Source organism: Sciurus carolinensis, chromosome 11 (assembly GCF_902686445.1).
Source record: "Sciurus carolinensis chromosome 11, mSciCar1.2, whole genome shotgun sequence".
Taxonomy (NCBI): Eukaryota; Metazoa; Chordata; class Mammalia; order Rodentia; family Sciuridae; genus Sciurus; species Sciurus carolinensis.
Window position 1 is genome coordinate 26,382,273 of NC_062223.1, and position 21,098 is coordinate 26,403,370.

At 39.2% G+C, this 21,098-nt stretch overlaps 1 protein-coding gene and 1 pseudogene across 1 annotated transcript; one reads left to right on the top strand and one right to left on the bottom strand.

The window, feature by feature from the left end:
* Positions 1–836: 836 nt before the first annotated feature.
* LOC124959300 (olfactory receptor 4A5-like) lies at positions 837–18,434 on the top strand (annotated as a pseudogene).
* A 131-nt stretch (positions 18,435–18,565) lies between these two features.
* Positions 18,566–20,743, bottom strand: LOC124960636 (ATM interactor-like). The gene has a single exon (XM_047519522.1). It carries the CDS (start codon positions 20,726–20,728, stop codon positions 18,566–18,568), a length of 2,163 nt encoding a protein of 720 aa, XP_047375478.1. The 5' UTR covers positions 20,729–20,743.
* Between the last annotated feature and the right edge of the window lie 355 nt (positions 20,744–21,098).

Below are 21,098 nucleotides of genomic sequence, written 5' to 3' on the forward strand. Positions count from 1 at the left end.
ACAGTGAACAGTTAGTTCAGTTAAATTAAAAATGTTTGTTGAAAATCAGGATAGTGTATGTAAATGTGTTGAGAATTATTCAGAGGCAAGGATAAAATTGAGAGGATTATAGCTCCTGAAAATGTTGACATTCAGGACCCCATGAAGTAATTGGTACAGGGGGAAATGTAATCTCTCATTTTTATGGTTATTTGACACAGTTCAGGTCCAGTGTGAAAATACAATGAGAGGTGTATGAAGACTGAATGTCACTAAGACATGCACGGTGAATGTTGAGTAGTGCACTCTCAGAGTATTGAGCTAGATTCTCCAGAAGAGGTGATATTTTTGGTGCTACAGAGATTATCTTGTAAAGTTATTCCCCATAAATATAACCAACTCAAAGGACTGACTTTACATCACTTTGTATATTTAGGGTTTATTCCACCATTATCAAATAGGAATCTTAAAAGCAGATACTCTTTTCCTGTTCATTATTTGCTTACTTCTGTGCCAAGAAGACGATTGAAATAAATATTAAATGTATGAATGACAGTGGTGCCTTTGTCTACCCTTCTCCACAGAGACCCACTGAGATCTTAAGATAGGACCTGTTACTTGTAAGTCTAATAAAATCATCCAAAAGGAAATAACGATTGAGAAGGGAAGGTCTATTGGGCTCCTTGGAAGAAGACCTCAACAGGTGCTCACTGAATGTTCACAGTGTGTTCACCACTGCAGAAGACAGAAAGATGAAGGTGTGCTCCATGACACAGGGGATTCACTTCCTGTTCAGTTCCATGGCAGGTGCTGTTCTCTGAACTCTCACCTCTGAAACAAGCCTCATGGGAGAGTGAATGGGACAGAAGAACAATGTCACAGAATTCGTCCTCCTGGGCCTCATCCAGGATCCTGATGGACAAAAAGCATTATTTATCTTGTTTTTACTCATCTACATTGTGACGATGGTGGACAACCTGCTCATTGTGGTGACTGTCATTGCCAGCCCCTCCTTGGGCTCCCCCATGTACATCTTCCTTGCCTGTCACTCATGGATGCTCTTTATTCCAGTACCATCTCGCCTAAGCTGATTATAGACTTTCTCTATGATAAAAAGACAATTTCCTTCCCAGCATGCATGGGCCAGCTCTTCATAGAACACCTGTTTGGGGGTGCTGAGGTCTTCCTCCTGGTGGTGATGGCCTGTGACTGCTATGTGGCCATCTGTAAGCCACTGCACTACTTGAGCATCATGAATAGGTGGGTTTGCATCCTTGTGTTAGTGGTGGCCTGGACAGGTGGTTTTGCACACTCTGTGGTTCAGCTTGCCTTTGTGTACAATCTCCCCTTCTGTGGTCCTAATATCATCGACCACTTCATCTGTGACATGTACCCATTACTAGAACTTGCGTGCACTGACACCTACTTTATAGGCCTCACTGTGGTTGCCAATGGTGGAGCAATCTGTACAGTCATTTTTATCCTTCTCCTGATCTCCTATGGGTTCATCCTAAACTCCCTTAAATCCTACAGCATGGAAGGGAGGCGCAAAGCCCTGTCTACCTGCAGCTCCCACATCAGGTGGTTGTCCTCTTTTTTGTTCCATGTATTTTCATGTATGCTAGACCTGTTTCAAACTTTCCCATTGATAAATCAATGACTGTAGTTTATACTGTCATTACTCCCATGTTAAATCCTTTAATATATTCTTTAAGAAATGCAGAGATGAAAAATGCTATGAAAAAACTGTGGTGTAAAAAGTTAATTACAGATAGATTAAGAATGCCCCCTGCTTAATGTGATACCAATTCTAAAGTAACAAACAGGCAGTAAATTCTGGTAAAGGGTGATCTAGTCAACTCTCAGTGGATGCTGTAAATATGCTTCTCTTTATTTTTACCAAACCAGATTAGAGTCAAACTAATAGAGAATATCTGGAACCTGAAAAAAGAAAACACACACAAGTTTTATCCTATTACAAGTACGGGTAAATCTAAAGTTTGTTCTTTATTCCATCATTTTAATCAATCATTTGTTCTATCATATTAGTTTATCATCTTAGAATGCTATATTATAGTTTACATAGCTCCAATAATGTATACAATTTATTTGTAGATCACATAGACTCTCACCTCCAATATCATTGACATCATTGAAACTACTTGTGTGTACATTCCTGATATCATCCTCTCTCCCTAGAAGTAAATCAAATGCTAAACTTTTTGTTAATCATTTTTTAAATTATTTTAAGTGTTTTATCCTTTTTAGTTATGTCACAACACCAAGAAACACCTTGACTTAATCAATCAAACAAGCATGGAACCTAACCTTCTCCATTTAAATCTCCAGCAATCCCCTACTCCCTACAGTCAGTTCCCTCCCTCAACTCTACTGATTCCTCTTGAATCCCTTTACAGTTATTAAAACATTTAGCTTTAAATGTACATTTTATTAAAATACAAAATTATATTTTCTTATAATTTTCATTTATTAAAATTGCTGTATATAGAGCACAGTTTTCTCAACTTTCTTTTCATGTACCATGGTAACTTTCTAAGATTTCACCCTGTTGCTGCTTGTTGCTTTATTCTGATCATTTCCCTGCTGAGTTATGCCCTGTGAGCATGTGGTGAGTGATGCAGCCCATTTGGTTCTCTAATACCTGGACTTCCTTTTTCTTTCACATGTACTCTTTCTATGGACATCCTCAAAGAAATTACATTGTGTTAAGTAGGATACTTACACATTCACTTGTATAGATGATTGCACATCATGACTCACTTTGCCATTCCTTGTTTTATTTTTAAATTATTTTATTTTAATTATTTTTGTTATGCTAATTAACAAGTAATGTACACTATCCTTTTTATTTGAGTTAAGTGTATTACATATGAAAATTTCAAATTAATAGTTTTACTTTTGAAAATATAAAAGGGAAGTACAATAGGTAACAATCAACATTAAAAATATTAAAATCAGGACTTACAGGAAATGAGAAAACTGCAGGATAAGCCTCCCCATCCCTCACTAACCTTCCAGTTCTACTCCCAGATACAGACACTGAACTGAGTTTCTAAGATTCTTCAGGGATTTGTTCTTAACAAATTTGAGCATATGCATATAGAGACCTGAGTGATATTTTTCCTGTGTATGAAAGTTGCACTGGATGTGGTGTCACAGACTGTAATCCCAGTGACCTGGGAGACTGAGGCAGGATCACAAGTTCAAAGCCAGCCCCAGCTACTTAGCAAGGCCTTAAACAATTAATTGTGGCATTATCTCAAAATAAAAAAATAAAAAGCGTTGGGGGTGTGGCTCAGCAATTCAGCCTCTCTGGGTTCGATTTCATGTACCAAAAGAAAAAAAAAAAAAAAAAAAAAAACAAAGTTTTCATTTACTTCTCAACCTCTTGAAGATCTAGTTCACAGATTTACTTTTCTACTTTATTTTCAGTTTTCCCTTTACTGAGTTATATTCCTTTATGAAGGAATGACGTGTTCAGTATTCTTCAGGTTGTTCCCAAAAATTTATACAATAAAATTTTTTTTAATGTATCAAGTGAGTTCCTAGGAGTTGGACTGTTGCTGATGGCATACATATTTAAAATGTTGATCTTCAAAGTTATTGCCAAAATGTCACCTGAGATACACTACTGCCTAGAGTCTAGGAGAATACGTGTTTGTCCATATTCTCAAAAAACTGTGCTTCAAAGACAGTTATATGACAATTTGATTAAAGAATTATTTCAATTGTGTATTTTAATTTAAATTAGCTAAATTTAGTCCAATTTGAACATAGTTTTACACATTTAAAATAATTCATATTTTTTCTATGAATTGCCTATTAATGACTATTATCTATTTTCTGGAATTGACACTCATTTGCAGACTAATTTTTATGATTTAATTGTATATGTGCAAAATTATGCTTTTTAAAATTACACATATAATTATTATTTTCCATGTTGTGATTCACTTTTGATGTTTTATGCCACATAATATTTGACTATGTAGCAATATACAGTTGTTTACTTATATGGTCAATTTGATCAATATTTTCTTTGGTCCTTATATCTTGTTAGGAAGGGTTTTCCTTATTTTATATTTACCAAAATATTCTTTCACATTTTTTTGACATATATTTTTAGTATTTTTATGATTTATATTTTATATTTAAATGTTGGATCCATTTGGAGTTTACTTTGATATTAGAAGTTTACTAAGGTGTTGAATTTCAGTAATTTTTTTCTAGATGGAAATTTTTATAGGTGTATAATTATTTTTCTCAGTGTTTTGAAATCCAAGTTTTATTGTATTCTAAAACTTTCATGTGTTTGAGTCAGATTAAGTTTGCCATTCTCATATATCTATATCTATATCTCCCTACATATGTATACATATATAGAGATATATACTGGCAATATTCTTTTCCCAATTAGAAAGAATTATTTGGATTGTTTCCACATATTTGAAATTATGAGTTAAATTGTTCAAATATAATAATATGTATACTGATGGATAGGTTGTCACTTAAATATAAGTTTTTATTCATTTGGGTAAATAAGAGTAGAAGAGGGGTTTTCAAGATGGCGGACTACAGGGTGGCTGAATTTCATGTTGCTCCAGGATGCAAGATTCAAAAGAGGAGATAGTGAGAGACTTGGGACCAACTCAAAGCCGCCATGTGCGTCTCTCCCATTGGGGAGGCGTCCCGAATGGGGTGGTAGCCCCAGAATGCAGGGAACTTTGTGAAGTAGAGTTGCCTGGCGAGATGCGCCTCCCCCCCACTGGAGCAGTAAACACGGACAACTGGGATCATCATAGAGGAGGCGGCTCAGCACAGCGCTTGGACTCGGAGCAACCACTGGGGCTCTGGGCAGCTGCCTGAGGAGTTGTTGCGTGACCAGCTGTTTGGACTCAAAGCGATTGCTTCTGAACACCGTGGGGTTGCCTGGAGGAAGAGGAGAAGCGCAGCGGGTCGCTTGGTCTAGGAGTGACTGCATCAGAGCTACAGGCAGTTGCCAGAGGAGGAGGTGAGTGGTGAGTTGTTTGGACTCAAAGCAACCGCTCCTGAACACCGGTGGCCTGCCTGGAGGAGTGACGGTGGGTCACTTGGTCTCCTAGAGACTGCTCCTGAACACCTGGGGGGGCTACCCCGAGGAGGAGGAACGGAGCGGGTCACTTGGACTCGGAGTGACTGCCTAGGGCTACGGGCGGTTGGCGGGAGGAGGAGAGGCAAAGTGAGTTGCTTGGACTCCTAGTGACTGCGTTGGAAACTGGGAGGCTGTCTGGAGGAGGAGCTGTGTGGTGGATCTCTGGGTCTCGGAGCTATTGTACGGGGCTCCAGGTGGCGGCTCAGAGGAGGGGCTGCATAGTCAGGTGATTAGGTGCAGAGCAGGGTCCCAGGAGCTAGGTGGTTTCTGGCTGGAAGAACCACCACACAGAGACATGCCTAGGGGCAGAGCGAAGTTTCCAGGACTACGGGCAGATTCTCTGGGAGAGGCAGCCTAAGGAGACTCGCCTGCAGAGGGTAAGGCACCCAGGCCCAGGAGGTAGGTCCGGACCCCTAGGAACATTGCAGAGGAAGACAGCCCAGCCCAGGTGGTAGTTGTAGATTGAGGGGAACCTCTAGGAGGGGAACTGACCAGCAAGACATCCCCACCGGGTAAGTATTCCCTGCCGGGTGAGGTTTTCCCACAGGGTCGGTAAAGCCAGAGACACAGGCTCAAACAGGCCTTGCCTCAGCCTGCAGCCTAGTTCCCCATTGGATGACCATTGGTCAACAAGTGGAGGCACCTCTGCCCACTAGCAGGGAATATACGCCACCTGAGGGTCACCAACCCTAGAGAGGCAGCTTCCTTTTGGAGTACCGCATTATCAACTTCCTCCAAGACTGTAGGCTACTGAAGGATAAGAGGGGATATAATAGCAATCTTCAGGGACATTATAAGTCAATAGAGGAAATCTGCAATATCTTAATGATCCACTCATTCCTGAACAATATGAGAAAACAAGGGAAGAAAATGCCACAAACAAATCTAGATGTTACAACAACAAAATCCAACGACAGCATGGCAGAAGAAATGACAGAAAGGGAGTTCAGAATGTACATAATTAAAACGATCAGGGAAGCAAATGATGAAATGAAAGAGTAAATGCAGGCATTGAAAGATGAGATGAAAGAGCAAATGCAGGCATTGGATGATAGCACCAATCGACAGTTAACAGAGCAAATACAGGAAGCAAAAGATCATTTCAATAAAGAGTTAGAGATATTGAAAAAAAACCAAACAAAAATCCTTGAAATGAAGGAAACAATAAACCAAATTAAGAACTCCATAGAAAGCATAACCAATAGGATAGAACACCTGGAAGACAGAACCTCAGATATTGAAGACAAAATATTTAGCCTTGAAAACAAAGTTGAACAATGATTGCTATATCCACACTATTGTGCTCCATTACTGTCCATGCTTTCCCCTCGTGATCTATAAGCTGATTGGTTGTTGTATGTAATGTAAGGCGCTTGCAAGAGCGTCCCGCCGCTGCTGGCCAGCCAGAAGAAGCAGACTGCAGAAAATAAAGAACTTGCCCTGATCCGGTTTCGTGTTTCTCTGCGGGCAGGGGACGCGATAGATGGTGCCGAAACACCCGGGAATGAGAAAAAATATAAGGGTAAGTTCACATAAGTTTTCAAATCAAGAAAAATTAGTTTGAGAGTTCAAAAGGTGAGACGTCTCGAGGTTCGCGGAGCAGCGACAATTCATTACAGGAGGTTCCCCAGCAGAGGGACAATTCATTACAGGAGGTTCCCCAGCAGAGGGACAATTCATTACAGGAGGTTCCCCAGCAGAGGGACAATTCATTACAGGAGGTTCCCCAGCAGAGGGACAATTCATTACAGGAGGTTCCCCAGCAGAGGGACAATTCATTACAGGAGGTTCCCCAGCAGAGGGACAATTCATTACAGGAGGTTCCCCAGCAGAGGGACAATTCATCACAGGAGGTTCCCCAGCGGAGGGACAATTCATCATAAGAGGTTCCCCAGAGGAGGGACGATTCATCATAAAAGGTTCCCCGTGGGAGGGACGATTCAAGTGGTACCAAACTGTGTGCGTGTGTGAGTGAGCATGTGTGCGTGCGCGCGCCTGTCTTTTGTTTGTGTGTTTAAACTAGTAAACTACCTCGTAGTCATGGGAACGGATCTGTCTAAGATTAGAATGCAGCGGCCTCTTAGAGAACTTTTAAAAAATCACGGAACACCATTGAAGGCAAACACGGCCTTCAAGTTCCTAGATACTGTAGAGAAAGTCTCTCCGTGGTTTTTAGACGAGGGATTATTAAATCTTCCTCAGTGGGAACAGCTAGGAGAGGATTTGCGCGATGCGGAGAGACGCGAGCCTTTGCCAATGGGAACTCTGGCAATATGGTCACTTGTTAAATCTTGTTTGATGCAGCAAGGTAAATCAAAAAACCCTTTTAGGGATTTAAAGGGGCCTTTAGAAGAAGGAAGTCAGATCTTAGAAGAAATTAAAGAGGAACGATCATGTTCTCAGACTTCAGAAAGAGTGGGAACATAATATAGTAGCCATAGTCCCCACAAGTATTGGGAGATAATTGTTTCATGATTTTCTGCATTCAAACCTAATCTGATTTCTCAACCAGGTAAAAAAAAGGGTTAAAAAGTCCTGGGTGATCCTCCCTCCCCCCTGCCTGGCCTTGTCAAAGCCTACAATGGAATATAAATTACAGCAGTCTCAGCGGGAAGGAGGAGGGGTAACCTGAAGAAAAGAAAAAAAAAAAGGTGTCCGTTTTAAACTTAACTAACTTATTTTCTAGGATTCTTTGTTTGTTTTGTTTTTCTTTAATGCTGTATTTTTGAGCTCATAATTTTGATCCTACATACCTAGGTTAATGATTTTTTTCTTTTTGATCAGTTCTATTTTTTATTCAACTGAAGTTTTTAAACATCTGTTTCATTGCAATGAACATTTACCTATAAAGTCACAAGGCCTTTGATTTTATGTTATCTGTATGTCATGCTGTCTAATGTCATGTTTTGTCAAAACTGAGCGCTCGTAAAATTAAAATTTAAAAATGGATCCAAATACTTTTATTCACGTGATTTAAAAAGGTTCAATTTAAATTGGGTAAACTAATAAAAGTAAAATATCTTTGAAAATAACTTGCAAGTCTCCAGGTGGTCAAACTAATGAAATGTTAATGTTAAACAATGTCTAATATCAATTGCTTCTAGGACTTTTCTTCAGCAGGAAAGAGGCAATGGATCCTGCTCAGGACACTTGTCTGATATCTTGGTTTTTATAAAATAAATAAATTGGGATTAACATGTATGGGATTACTCAAATGTGTTTGTAGAGACGTCTGGTTAATTTACAAAGTTAAAATGCTAATTGTTAAATAACATCAAGTATTTTTAACTTTTTAAATTACATGGGGTATCATACTTAAACATTATTGGTGTTTTCATAGGTTGGTAAATAAAAAGGATTTAAACTTGCTTTGTGTCATCACTAAACTAAAAACAAGGTTATTAGAAGTTATGTCCTAACAAGTGGAATTCTATATATAAAGGGTCCCAAAAGTTTCACCTGTGTTTCAATTAAGAGTACTATAAACAACAAAATATTTAATCTTATTAAAATAGAGTGATTTATCTAAATTCAAAAATTTCATAAGAGTTGTATCAGAATGTGAACAAAAAGGGGTCAACAGATAGGAAAGAAAAAATAAAAGGTTCCGGGTTTAAAAATGTATTTAATAAATAAAAAAAAAAATGTTTCTGGGTAAGAAAGTCTGTGTGTAAGTAAAGGGCAAGTTTCAACAAGTCTGTGTATAACTAAGTTGGTTGTATGTATGTAAAACAGCTAAAGCTATTTAAGGTTTTTCCTAAGGTAAAATACTAATGTTCTAATATAAGCCAAAGTTTAATCTATATGGTAAAATGACATGGTAACATGGCAAGGATTTCTTAGAAACACTAATTTACTCTTAACTTTGTGTCTCTTAAGTTTTATTCATTAGAACATTTAGTCTTAAAAATTGGGGTATATACAATTATGGTTAAACAACTGTTAAAGTATTGTACTGTGTTACAGAGTCTAAATTTTTCTTTAAAAACTAAATTTGGTAAGAAAAAAGGTGTCAAGGTAATTGTGAAATGGTTTCTAGTTGTATATTAAATGTGTTCATATTTTTCAGGTATACAAGTTTTAAAGCAGGAAATTTATCAAGCTGCTATTCTCCAGATAAACTTGTCTGTAATGGTAATTTTAAGCTTATAAAGAGTAAATTTCATTGGGGATTAATTTCTATCATTTAGTGTTCTATTAGAGGACCTGTTATCAATAGGATATATGTAAAATTGGTTATACTTTACATTGAGATAAAAAATTTCAAATGTAAATGTATTTCTAAACATTAGAGCCTGACTTGTTTAAAGGTTAATTTTGTGAAACATGAAAATATTTTGCCACTTTGACACACAAAAGGAAAGTTAAAAGCTCTCTCAGCCTTTCTTTGATTCATGTTTTAGATACAATGTTAAATTGTGTTAATTATAAAGTTTGTATAGACTCAGGAAACAGTATATGTAAACTACTTAATGATATTTAAGGAAGAAGCAAAGATCAACATCAGAATTAGAACACTTAAGATCTATAAAGAGTCACGCCTTACCTGAGATAAGGCTCTGCCTCCCACCTTACTACATGTTAGAGTGACTCCAAAATAAGTAAGACTTCAGCTTATTTAAAGTTATAATCAAAAGATTGGTTTTTGTTGTAAAATTACTATGATCTCAAATAGGAAATATAATGTGATTCTCAGTCAAAATTCAAGATAGCTATTATACAAACAAAATATATTTTTACTCTTGCTAATTTCATTTTGTAAAACTGTTACCTGTTAATGTTTTGCAGAAGTAGCTGCTTCAAAAACACGCAACCTAGGTAACTTATGATAATAAGCCATCACCTATAGAACAGATAGTAGTAACTTCCAGAACTAATACAGTCTCCAGTTAGATAAAAGGGTAAATAACTGTAAAGTTATGAACATTAAAGTTAAAGCCCAGTACTCTCACTTTATGACTGGTGAAACTGGCTTGCTGGATGATTAAGATCAAACTTAGAGATTGAAATTATGAGACTAGAGGATGAAAAATCACTCAGTGCATCTGCTGCAGAGGAGGGTCATAAAAAAAAGGGAGACATCCCTTAATGCTTCCTAAAGAAGTCACCTCATCAAGGAGACCCTGCCTAACCAATGGTACTGGAGGAGCTAAGAAGCTGCTCTTCAGTTCTCTACAAGTGGCCCCTGTGGGAATTCAGCTGACTCCTTTACAAGACAGGAACCAGGTCAATTTGACCAGCTTGATCCTAGACACCCAGCAAAATAGTAAAAACCAAAATATAGCCATTCTTGGGCATTTAAGAAAAATAATAATTAAATGTAACTTACGATGTACACTTATGTTAGTCCACTAGTATGAAGATTAGAAGCTACAAATAAAAGAAAGATTCTTCAACAAATGTGCCTGATAACTATCAAGAGAAACAGCCAGAGTCAGAAGTTTTTAGTCAGTTTAAGGCCTGCAGATCTTCCTATGCTACACAGGTAGACTTAATCTATGTTTGCTCGTATGATTACCTAGCCCTAAGTAACAGAAATATAGAGCTCTCTACTAAACACAGGTTATACCAATAAAGGGATATTTTACACAATCAGATGACTTAAGTAGCTTAACTATATTTTTTGGGATATCTATGACATTAAGAGTTAAATGTTGTGTTTACATTCCTGATAACCTGGACAATGTTAAAGTTCCCAAATAAAGGCCTTGTCCTTTCCAGCCTTTGCTAGGTCTAGTTATGGGAACAATTTCTCAGTTCTTCCACCTCCTGGTGAAAGATTGACTTCTGTCATTTTCATGATACTCAGTGGCATGTTCCAGATGCTGCAACATTTACTTTGTACTAATTTCATTTCAGTACTCATGTCTTTTTGTTCTTCTATCATAGAAGCACCCACCCCCAGATGACTTTACAACCTGCTCCTCCCCAACCAGACTTCTACCTTGGACCCCTCGATTGACCCGATTTTTAAAAAAGGAACTCCAAACTGCTTGCCCCTCACTGCCCCCTTTCAGCTTCGAAGCAGCCAGAACGACCGACGCCCCCTTTTCCTTAAAGCAGTTGGGAGTTCCTATAGCTAAAGCGGAGAATGAAGCCAGAATTAAGGACAGGTAGTTAGTGTAGAAATAGGGAATCGGGTCAATTCGAGGAAATGAGGCCATGAAGCCATCTGCCTTTGCAAATGTCAAGGATCTCCGGAGCCCATTGATTACCAAATTTACCTGCCTATAGGGGATGTAGGGTGTGCTCACTTCTCGGGACTTTCAAAATATCAGCTTTCTCCCTGCCGGGAGAAGTGTGTATTATTCCCTTTAAACAATCCAAACTATGGTCCTTACTCAACAGTACCAAATGATTAAACAAACTGATAACCGAGGCAGGATAGACAAATGGGTATAAGATTCTATCCATGATAAACAAAAAGGGGGAATAGAGGAGACCTTCAGGTCCCCTAAAGATAAACTTTCTCTTTGTCTCTTTGTTTGGGTTTTTTTTTTTTAACTGTGGGTAATAAGGGTAACCCGGTGCTTTACTGGAGCTGCGACTCAGTTTGTGTGTTTCCACGGAATAAACTAACTTACAACCTCTTTTTAGTCTCTTAGGAGGAACAGTTCAACTATGTAACAAAACAACTGCTTCTCTCAATTGTACTTCAGATTTGTGCTATCTCTCAATGTTAAAATGCTTCTAGGTTCCTGCTGGCAGACTTAATGTGTGTTCCTACCTTCCTACCAGTCCCAGTCTCTGTTACAGATGATGAATTGCCAGTATTGCTTTCCAGAAATAAGAGGGACTTTGGAATCACCGTAGCAGTCATTACCACCATAGTTGCATCAGCAGCAGCAGCAGCCGCAGCAGCTGTAGCCTTGAGGACATCAGTACAGTCAGCAACTAAGCTTAATGAAGTGGTCCAGCAGACAGCTACTGCTCTGTCTACTCAACAAACAGTGGATCAACACCTAAAAGCAGGACTACTTTTGGTGAACCAGCGTGTGGACTTACATCAAGAACAAATGGACCTTTTACAAGAACTGTTAAGTGTGGGGTGTATTTATCATCTGCCGGGACTGTGCATTACACCTGTAGCTTATCATAATCTTAGTTATGCAGCAAATTTGTCTAAAATCATATCTACTCAGCTACGTGCCAATTGGTCTTATAAATTTGATAATCTTACTGCCATTCTTAGATCACAAATTGTTAGCCTTAATTCTACTAGAGTTAATGTAGCCCCTATATCTGAAATGCAAAATTGGTTATCTTCTTCCTTCAGTTTTGTAAAGCAATGGGCAGGAATGGGAGCATTGTGTGTGTTTATGATCATTGCAATTATCTTCCTCACACGCTTTATCATGCGTATACGCCAAGTTCATGCCAAGATCGCATCATTTTCCATCAAGCCATGATGGCCTTAGAGGCTGGCAGCTCTCCTCAAGTCTGGCTGAGCATGCTGGATCGGTAGTCAATGACGGGTAAGGAAGGAGATAACCGCGTACCGACCTAAGACAGGAGCTGTAGCATGCTCTGCAGTTATCCGATGACGGGTAAGGACGATGGTTGACCACTCCGCCTAAGACAGGCACGATCCCAAGCCAGCATTCTTTTAATAAATAAAAAAGGGGGAGCTGTCGGGGTGCCGCGGACCCCCAGCCCTTCGGCGTGGCCAAGATGGCGCCTGGCAAGGTGCCAAGGAAGTGCTGAGAACAAAACCAGATACCTCCAGCAGACTAATACTCTCTGCCAACAAGTGGCGTTATTTGAGGAGGTTAATGTGACTGGTCATGGGTCCTCGTGGACACTGCATGATTGCTATATCCACACTATTGTGCTCCATTACTGTCCATGCTTTCCCCTCGTGATCTATAAGCTGATTGGTTGTTGTATGTAATGTAAGGCGCTTGCAAGAGCGTCCCGCCGCTGCTGGCCAGCCAGAAGAAGCAGACTGCAGAAAATAAAGAACTTGCCCTGATCCGGTTTCGTGTTTCTCTGCGGGCAGGGGACGCGATAGAGAAGATGGTAAGATATCATGAACAGAATCTTCAAGAATGATGGGATATCATGAAAAGGCCAAATTTGAGAATTATTGGGATTGAGGAAGGCTTAGAGAAACAAACCAAAGGAATGAACAATCTATTCAATGAAATAATATCAGAAAATTTCCCAAATCTGAAGAATGAAATGGAAAATCAAGTCCAAGAGGCTTATAGGACTCCAAATACACAAAATTACAACAGACCCACACCAAGGCACATTATTATGAAAATACCTAACATACAAAATAAAGACAGAATTTTAAAGACTGTGAGAGAAAAGAATCGAAATTACATTCAGGGGGAAACCAATACGGATATCAGCAGATTTTTCAATCCAGACCCTAAAAGCTAGAAGGGCCTGGAATAATATTTTTCAAGCTCTGAAAGAAAATGGATGCCAACCAAGAATCTTATACTCAGCAAAACTTACCTTCAAATTTGACAATGAAATAAAATCATTCCATGATAAACAAAAGCTAAAAGAATTTACAAAAAAGAAAGCCAGCATTACAGAACATTCTCAGAAAAAATATTCCATGAGGAAGAGATAAAAAAATAAAGAAGCAAATCAGCAAATGGAGGAATTATCCTAAAGGAACTGTCAGGTAAAGAGGAACCAAGGTATGTCAAAAAAATAAATAAATAAATAAATTTAAAAAATGAACCAAGTGACCGGGAATACAAATCATATCTGAATAATAACCCTGAATGTTAATGGCCTGAATTCAACAATCAAAAGACATAGACTGGTGGATTGGATTAAAAAGAAAGATCCAACAATACAATGCCTGCAAGAGACTCACCTCATAGAAAGACATACCCATAGACTAAAGGTGAAAGGATGGGGAAAAACATACCATGCACATGGACTCAGCAAAAAAGCTGGAGTATCCATCCTCATTTCAGATAATGTGGACTTCAAGGCCAAAGTTAGTCAGAAGGGATAAAGAAGGACATTTCATACTGCTTAAGGGAAGCATAAATCAGCAAGATATAACAATCATAAACATCTATGCCCCAAACAGTGGCTCATCCATGTATGTCAAACAATCCTTCTCAATTTTAGAAACCAAATAGACCGTAACACAATAATACTAGGTGATTTTAACATGCCTCTCTCACCACTGGATAGATCTTCCAAACAAAAATTGAACAAAGAAACCATAGATCTCAATAACACAATCAATAATTTAGACTTAACAGTCATTTATAGAATATACCATCCAACGAAGAGCGAATACACTTTCTTCTCAGCAGCACATGGATCCTTCTCTAAAATAGACCACATATTATGCCACAAAGCTAATGTCAGCAAATACAAGAAGATAGAGACACTTCCTTGTATTCTATCAGATCATAATGGATTGAAGTTAGAAATAAATGAAAGAGTAAAAAACAGAAACTACTCCAACACCTGGAGATGAAACAATATGCTATTATATGATGAATGGATAACAGAAGATATTAGGAAGGAAATTAAAAAATTCTTAGAGGTAAATGAGAACAAAGAAACATCATATCAAAATCTCTGGGACACTATGAAAGCAGTACTTAGAGGAAAATTTATTTCATGGAGCGCATTTAATAAAAGAAGTAAAACTCAACAAATAACACTACAGCTCAAAGCCCTAGAAAAAGAAGAAGAGACCAACACCAGAAGTAGTAGAAGACAGGAAATAGTTAAACTCAGAGCTGAAATCAACTGAAATTGAAACAAAAGAAACAATACAAAAAATTGACAAAATAAATAGTTGGTTCTTCGAAAGAATAAACAAAATTGATAAACTTTTAGCCACACTAACAAAGAGAAGACGAGAGAAAACCCAAATCACTAAAATTTGGAATGAACAAAGAAATAACACAACAGACACGACTGAAATACAAAACATAATTAGAAGCTATTTTGAAAATCTATACTCCAACAAAATAGAAAATTTTGAAGACATCGACAGGTTTCTAGAGACATATGAATTGCCTAAACTGAATGAGGAGGACATACACAATTTAAATAGACCAATTTCAAGTAATGAAATAGAAGAAGTCATCAAAAGCCTACCAACAAAGAAAAGTCCAGGACCAGATGGGTTCTCAGCCGAGTTCTACAAAACCTTTAAAGAAGAGCTCATTCCAATACTTCTCAAAGTATTCCATAAAATAGAAGAGGAGGGAACCCTCCCAAACTCATTCTATGAAGCCAATATTACCCTGATACCTAAACCAGACAGAGACACATTGAGGAAAGAAAATTTCAGACCAATATCCTTAGTGCACATCAACGCAAAAATTCTCAACAAAATTTTAGCAAATCGCATACAAAAACATATTAAAAAGATAGTGCACCATGATCGAGTGGGTTTCATCCCAGGGATGCAAGGTTGGTTCAACATCAGGAAATCAGTAAATGTCATTCACCATTTCAATAGACTTAAAGTCAAGAATCACATGATTATTTCAATAGATGCAGAAAAAGCATTTGATAAAATACAGCACCCCTTCATGCTCAAAACACTAGAAAAAATAGGGATAGTGGGAACATTCCTTAACATTGTAAAGGCCATCGATACTAAGCCCATGGCTAATATCATTCTAAATGGTGAAAAACTGAAAGCATTCCCCCTAAAAACTGGAACAAGGCAGGGATGCCCTCTTTCACCACTCCTTTTCAATATCGTCCTTGAAACCCTAGCCAGAGCAATTAGACAGACCAAAGAAATTAAAGGGATACGAATAGGAAAAGAAGAACTCAAACTATCCCTATTTGCTGATGATATGATTATGTACTTAGAGGAACCAGGAAATTCCAGCAGAAAACTTTTAGATCTCATAAGTGAATTCAGTAAAGTAGCGGGATATAAGATCAATGCACATAAATCTAAGGCATTTTTATACATAAGTGATGAATCTTCAGAAAGAGAAATTAGGAAAACTACCCCATTCACAATAGCCTCGAAAAAAATAAAATACTTGGGAATCAATCTCACAAAGAGGTGAAAGACCTCTACAATGAGAACTACAGAACACTAAAGAAAGAAATTAAAGAAAACCTTAGAAGATGGAAAGATCTCCCATGTTCTTGGATAGGAAGAATTAATATTGTCAAAATGGCCATACTACCAAAAGTGCTATACAGATTCAATGCAATTCCAATTAAAATCCCAATGATGAACCTTACAGAAATAGAGCAAGCAATTATGAAATTCATCTGGAAGAATAAAAAACCCAGAATAGCTAAAGCAATCCTTGGCAGAAAGAGTGAAGCAGGGGGTATCGCAATACCAGGTCTTCAACTCTACTACAAAGCAATAGTAACAAAAATGGCATGGTATTGGTACCAAAATAGAAAGGTGGATCAATGGTACAGAATAGAGGACATGGACACAAACCCAAATAAATACAATTTTCTCATACTAGACAAAGGGGCCAAAAATATGCAATGGAGAAAAGATAGCCTCTTCAACAAATGGTGCTGGGAGAATTGGAAATCCATATGCAACAGAATGAAACTAAACCCATATCTCTCACCATGCACGAAACTAAACTCAAAATGGATTAAGGACCTCGGAATCAGACCAGAGACCTTGCATCTTATAGAAGAAAAAGTAGGTCCAGAGCTTCAACATGTCGGCTTAGGACCAGACTTCCTCAACAGGACTCCCATAGCACAAGAAATAAAAGCAAGAATCAATAACTGGGATAGATTCAAACTAAAAAGCTTTCTCTCAGCAAAGGAAACTATCAGCAATGCAAAGAATGAGCCTACAGAGTGGGAGAAAATCTTTGCCAATCATACTTCAGATAGAGCACTAATCTCCAGAATCTATAAAGAACTCAAAAAACTCTACACCAAGAATGCAAATAATCCAATCGACAAATGGGCTAAGGAAATGAATAGACACTTCACAGAAGAAGATCTACAAGCAATCAACAAACATATGGAAAAATGTTCAACATCTCTAGTAATAAGAGAAATGCAAATCAAAACCACCCTAAGATTCCATCTCACCCCAATTAGAATGGCGATTATCAAGAATACAATCAACAACAGGTATTGGCGAGGATGTGGGGAGAAAGGTACACTCATACATTGCTGGTGGGGCTGCAAAATAGTGTAGCCACTCTGGAAAGCAGTGTGGAGACTCCTTAGAAAACTTGGAATGGAACCACCATTTGACCCAGCTATCCCACTCCTTGGCCTATATCCAAGGACTTAAAATCAGCATATTACAGAGATACAGCCATCAATGTTCATAGCTGCTCAGTTCACAATAGCGAGATTGTGGAACCAACCTAGATGTCCTTCAATTGATGAATGCATAAAGAAACTGTGGTATATATATACAATGGAATATTACTCAGCCATAAAGAATGATAAAATTATGGCATTTGCAGGCAAGTGGATGAAATTGGAGAATATCATGCTAAGTGAGATAAGCCAATCTCAAAAAACCAAAGGACGAATGATATCGTTAATAAGTGGATGATGACACATAATGGGGGGTGGAGAGGTTAGTGTTAGGGTTAGAGTTAGTGTTAGGGAGGGGGGCTAGAATGGAGGAAGGAAGGACTGTATGGAGGGAAAAGAGGGGTGGAAGGGGTGGGAGGGAAGGGAAAAAATAACAGAATCAAACAACATTACCCTCTGTAAATTTATGGTTACACAAATGGTATGCCTTTACACCATGTACAAACAGAGAAACAACATGTATCCCATTTGTTTACAAATAAAAAAAAAAGATTAGAAGAACTGGTTTTATGGTAAGTGTATGTCTGACTTCATAAGAAATTGCTAAACGATATTCTAAAGTTAAGCCTTTATATTCCCAGCTATCATCAAATGACATTTAATTTCTCTCCATCCTTGTCAGAAGATACATTGTTGAACTTTTTAAGTGTAGCCATTCTCATTGGTGTGTATTGATATCTTGTGGTTTAGGTTTTGTTTTTGAATAACTAATAATATTAAACAACTCTTACATGCTTAATTGTTATTTATATATCTTCTTTGGTTATTTGTCTCATTCTTTTGCTCATATTGAGTTATTTACTACTACCAAAAGTTGAGTTTATTATTTATTCTGCAAACAAGTCCTTTCATAAGTTTTATGATTTGCACATAGTTTGTCCCCATATGTGACTCATTTTTTCACACTCTCTCAAAAAATGTGTGAACAGTGGAATTCATCTTTTTTTTTTTAGATCAACATCTTACACTTTATAATATAATACACTCACATTTATACACAAGTTTGTGTTTACAGGTACAATAGGCAAAGAACTGCAAAGAATCTAAGCAACTGCATCATCAGCTACATTCAACAGAGTTAATGCTGTTGTCCCTGCTCCCCATTTTCTAAACCTGGAAGGAAATAATAAACGCCATCCAACCTGGACTTCACTGTTAGAAGTTGGAGACTGCGTGCAGCTCGTCACACGTCTGAGTTTCTACAGAGCTGAACTGAGATTCCATTGTGTTCCAGGCCAAATCGGCTAGAAGAAAGTCATCCATTGCTGTCTGAGTTTCATTGCTGGTGAAGAACAAGCTCCCCAGGGTTTCAAAACCTGAACTCATGGTCTGTGTTTCTGTGCTGTTCAACTGAACTTTGCTTTCCAGAGGAGATAGGTTTTTAGCAGCGGAGATTCCTTCAGTTTGGGTCTCTGTGTCTGATGAATCAGTGCTCATGGAAAAGCTGGAGTGTTTCAGGATGCTGCTGAGGGGCAGATGAGGGCTACTGTCTAAAAAGAAGTTTAAGTCTGTCTGCGTTTGCGTGTCAATCATCTCAAGGCCTAGGAAGTGAGAACTTCTCCTGTACCCATAGGGCTGGACAGATGTGTCTGCAAGTAAGAAGTCAGTTTGGGTCTCTATGTCCAGTGATTCCAAGACTGGCTCAGCGTTCATGGTGCTAAGTTCACTCTCTTCAGTTTGAGTCTGGATATTTGAAGCTGAGAAGAACTCTTCAATATCAAAATCTATTCCAGGATTCTGGGTTGAGTCAGATGGCAGCTGGGTGTCAGGCCCGGGGTTTGTGTCAGACAAAAGACTATGGTTATCCAATGTCTGATCTGGAAGATTACTTGACAAGATGTTTTCTAAATCACTTAGTAAGTCTATGGTTTGGGTCTGATTATCTGTCATGTTCTGTGAAGGAAGCATACTATTCTGTGCACTGAAGCTCAAAATGGGCACAGATTTCTCAATATCTTGATTTAAAGTCTTAGGGTCATTCTGAGGTAACAAACCATGAGTTACTGTATCTGCTATTAAGCTGCTGCTTATAATATTGTCTGCAGGAGCACTGTAGGATGAATGGACACTCTCAAAAATGTCTTCACACATTCCAGCTTGGTCCATCTGTACTTGGCCATCTGGGGCACTTTGCATTTCACTGGTTTGGGTTTCTCTGGAAATCCAGCCTGGTTGATAGCAAGTGTCCATGAACACATCAGTCTGAGCAGCTATAGATGAAGTTATCTTTGAGCTGGGCAGAAGTGTTTGGGTTTGAACACTAATGGGAAGGGACACTTGAGAATCAAATGACAGATCAGTCTGAGAACAAGATGACACAGCAGAGTCAGGGCCAATCCACTGTGCAGAAGGTAGGAAGTTTTGTGAGGCATAGGACAGATCCATCTGTACATTGATTGAAGAAATGCTGTTCTTCTGATATGTGTTCCCCAGTTCTTGAAAAGGATTAGACAGATTTTTACCCAAGTTCACTTGAACACCGGTACTAACTGGCTCAACAACAGGATTTAAAATTTTTGAAAGAGGTAGGCTCTCCTTAAGAGAGCAAGCCTCTGACTCTAGGCCGAGGATCAGGTTTCCTACTGACAAGGGCACCAAGTGCACAGCACCTGTGGTGGAGCCCTGATCCACACCTAACACCACAGGCTGGGCCGAAGAGTAGGCGGTAGGCATGAAGACAGGCACAGGAGAGAACTGCATGACTGGAAGCTTAACCAGAGCCACTTTGGGCTTTGGTAGAAGCAACTTCTGAGGACATCTCGGGGGTGTTGCGACACTCTGCTTTCTGGCATTAGAGCTGCAAGAATCTTCAAAAGAGGTTACTAATTTTATTTCTGAAGTTTCTAGTTCTTGAGCATCTGGTTGAGGGGTAGGTTGGGTGCTCAATGGTTCAATGGTCTTATTAGATAACTTCTGGTTTTGTAGGTAGTTTTCCATTTTCCTTTTTTTACTACGTGGATCCCTGTGTTCTGCAGGGATCTCGTGACCAGTTCGGTAGATGTGAGACTGTAATGCCGTTCTGCTGGCATAGGGACAGCCGCATGTGCACTGGAAGGTCTTGCCACAGTCCTCCGCGTGCATTTTCAAGTCCCACTCAGTACCATAGGAATTGCTGCACTTGCTGCATTTATGCTTCTTCTCGGCATGCATTTTCATAAAGTGCTGTTTGACAAGAGAAAACTGAGAAAATGGTCTGTCAGAACCTCTAGGACATCCTTCAATTGGACAACAGTAGAATTTTGGTGTGGTTTTCAAATCTTTTCTTATTGTTGGATTTACTGTGCCATTCTGGAGGCGGTGGCTCTTGACCAGGTGCATGTTGAGCGCCGGCCTGTTGGGGAGGATCTTGCCGCAGCCGCCCACCGTGCAGAAGATGTTGGTCCGCACCGCCCGCGACAGCTCGCTCACTGACGGCTGGATCAGCTCGCGCGGGCGGCGCCGGGGCCGCGGGCTGCTGCCGCACCGCTGCGGGCCGCGGCCGGCTGCCCCTCAGCCGCGACCCCAGGGGCCCCCACGGGCCCGAAGCGGCGGCGGCGGCTCCCCGCGTGGCCTCCGGGACGGGAGGAGCGCCCGCCGCCAGAGCCGCGTGCCCCGCCGCGGCCTCCGAGGCCGCTCCGTGGCTCCCGCACGGCGCCGGACCCGCTCACCGAATTCATCATTTTTTATGGAGTACAATACATTCTCTTCT

Bases quoted from the DNA above. Each gene is read 5' to 3' on its own strand.
- LOC124960636 (XM_047519522.1), bottom strand. From the start codon at position 20,728: ATGCACCTGGTCAAGAGCCACCGCCTCCAGAATGGCACAGTAAATCCA.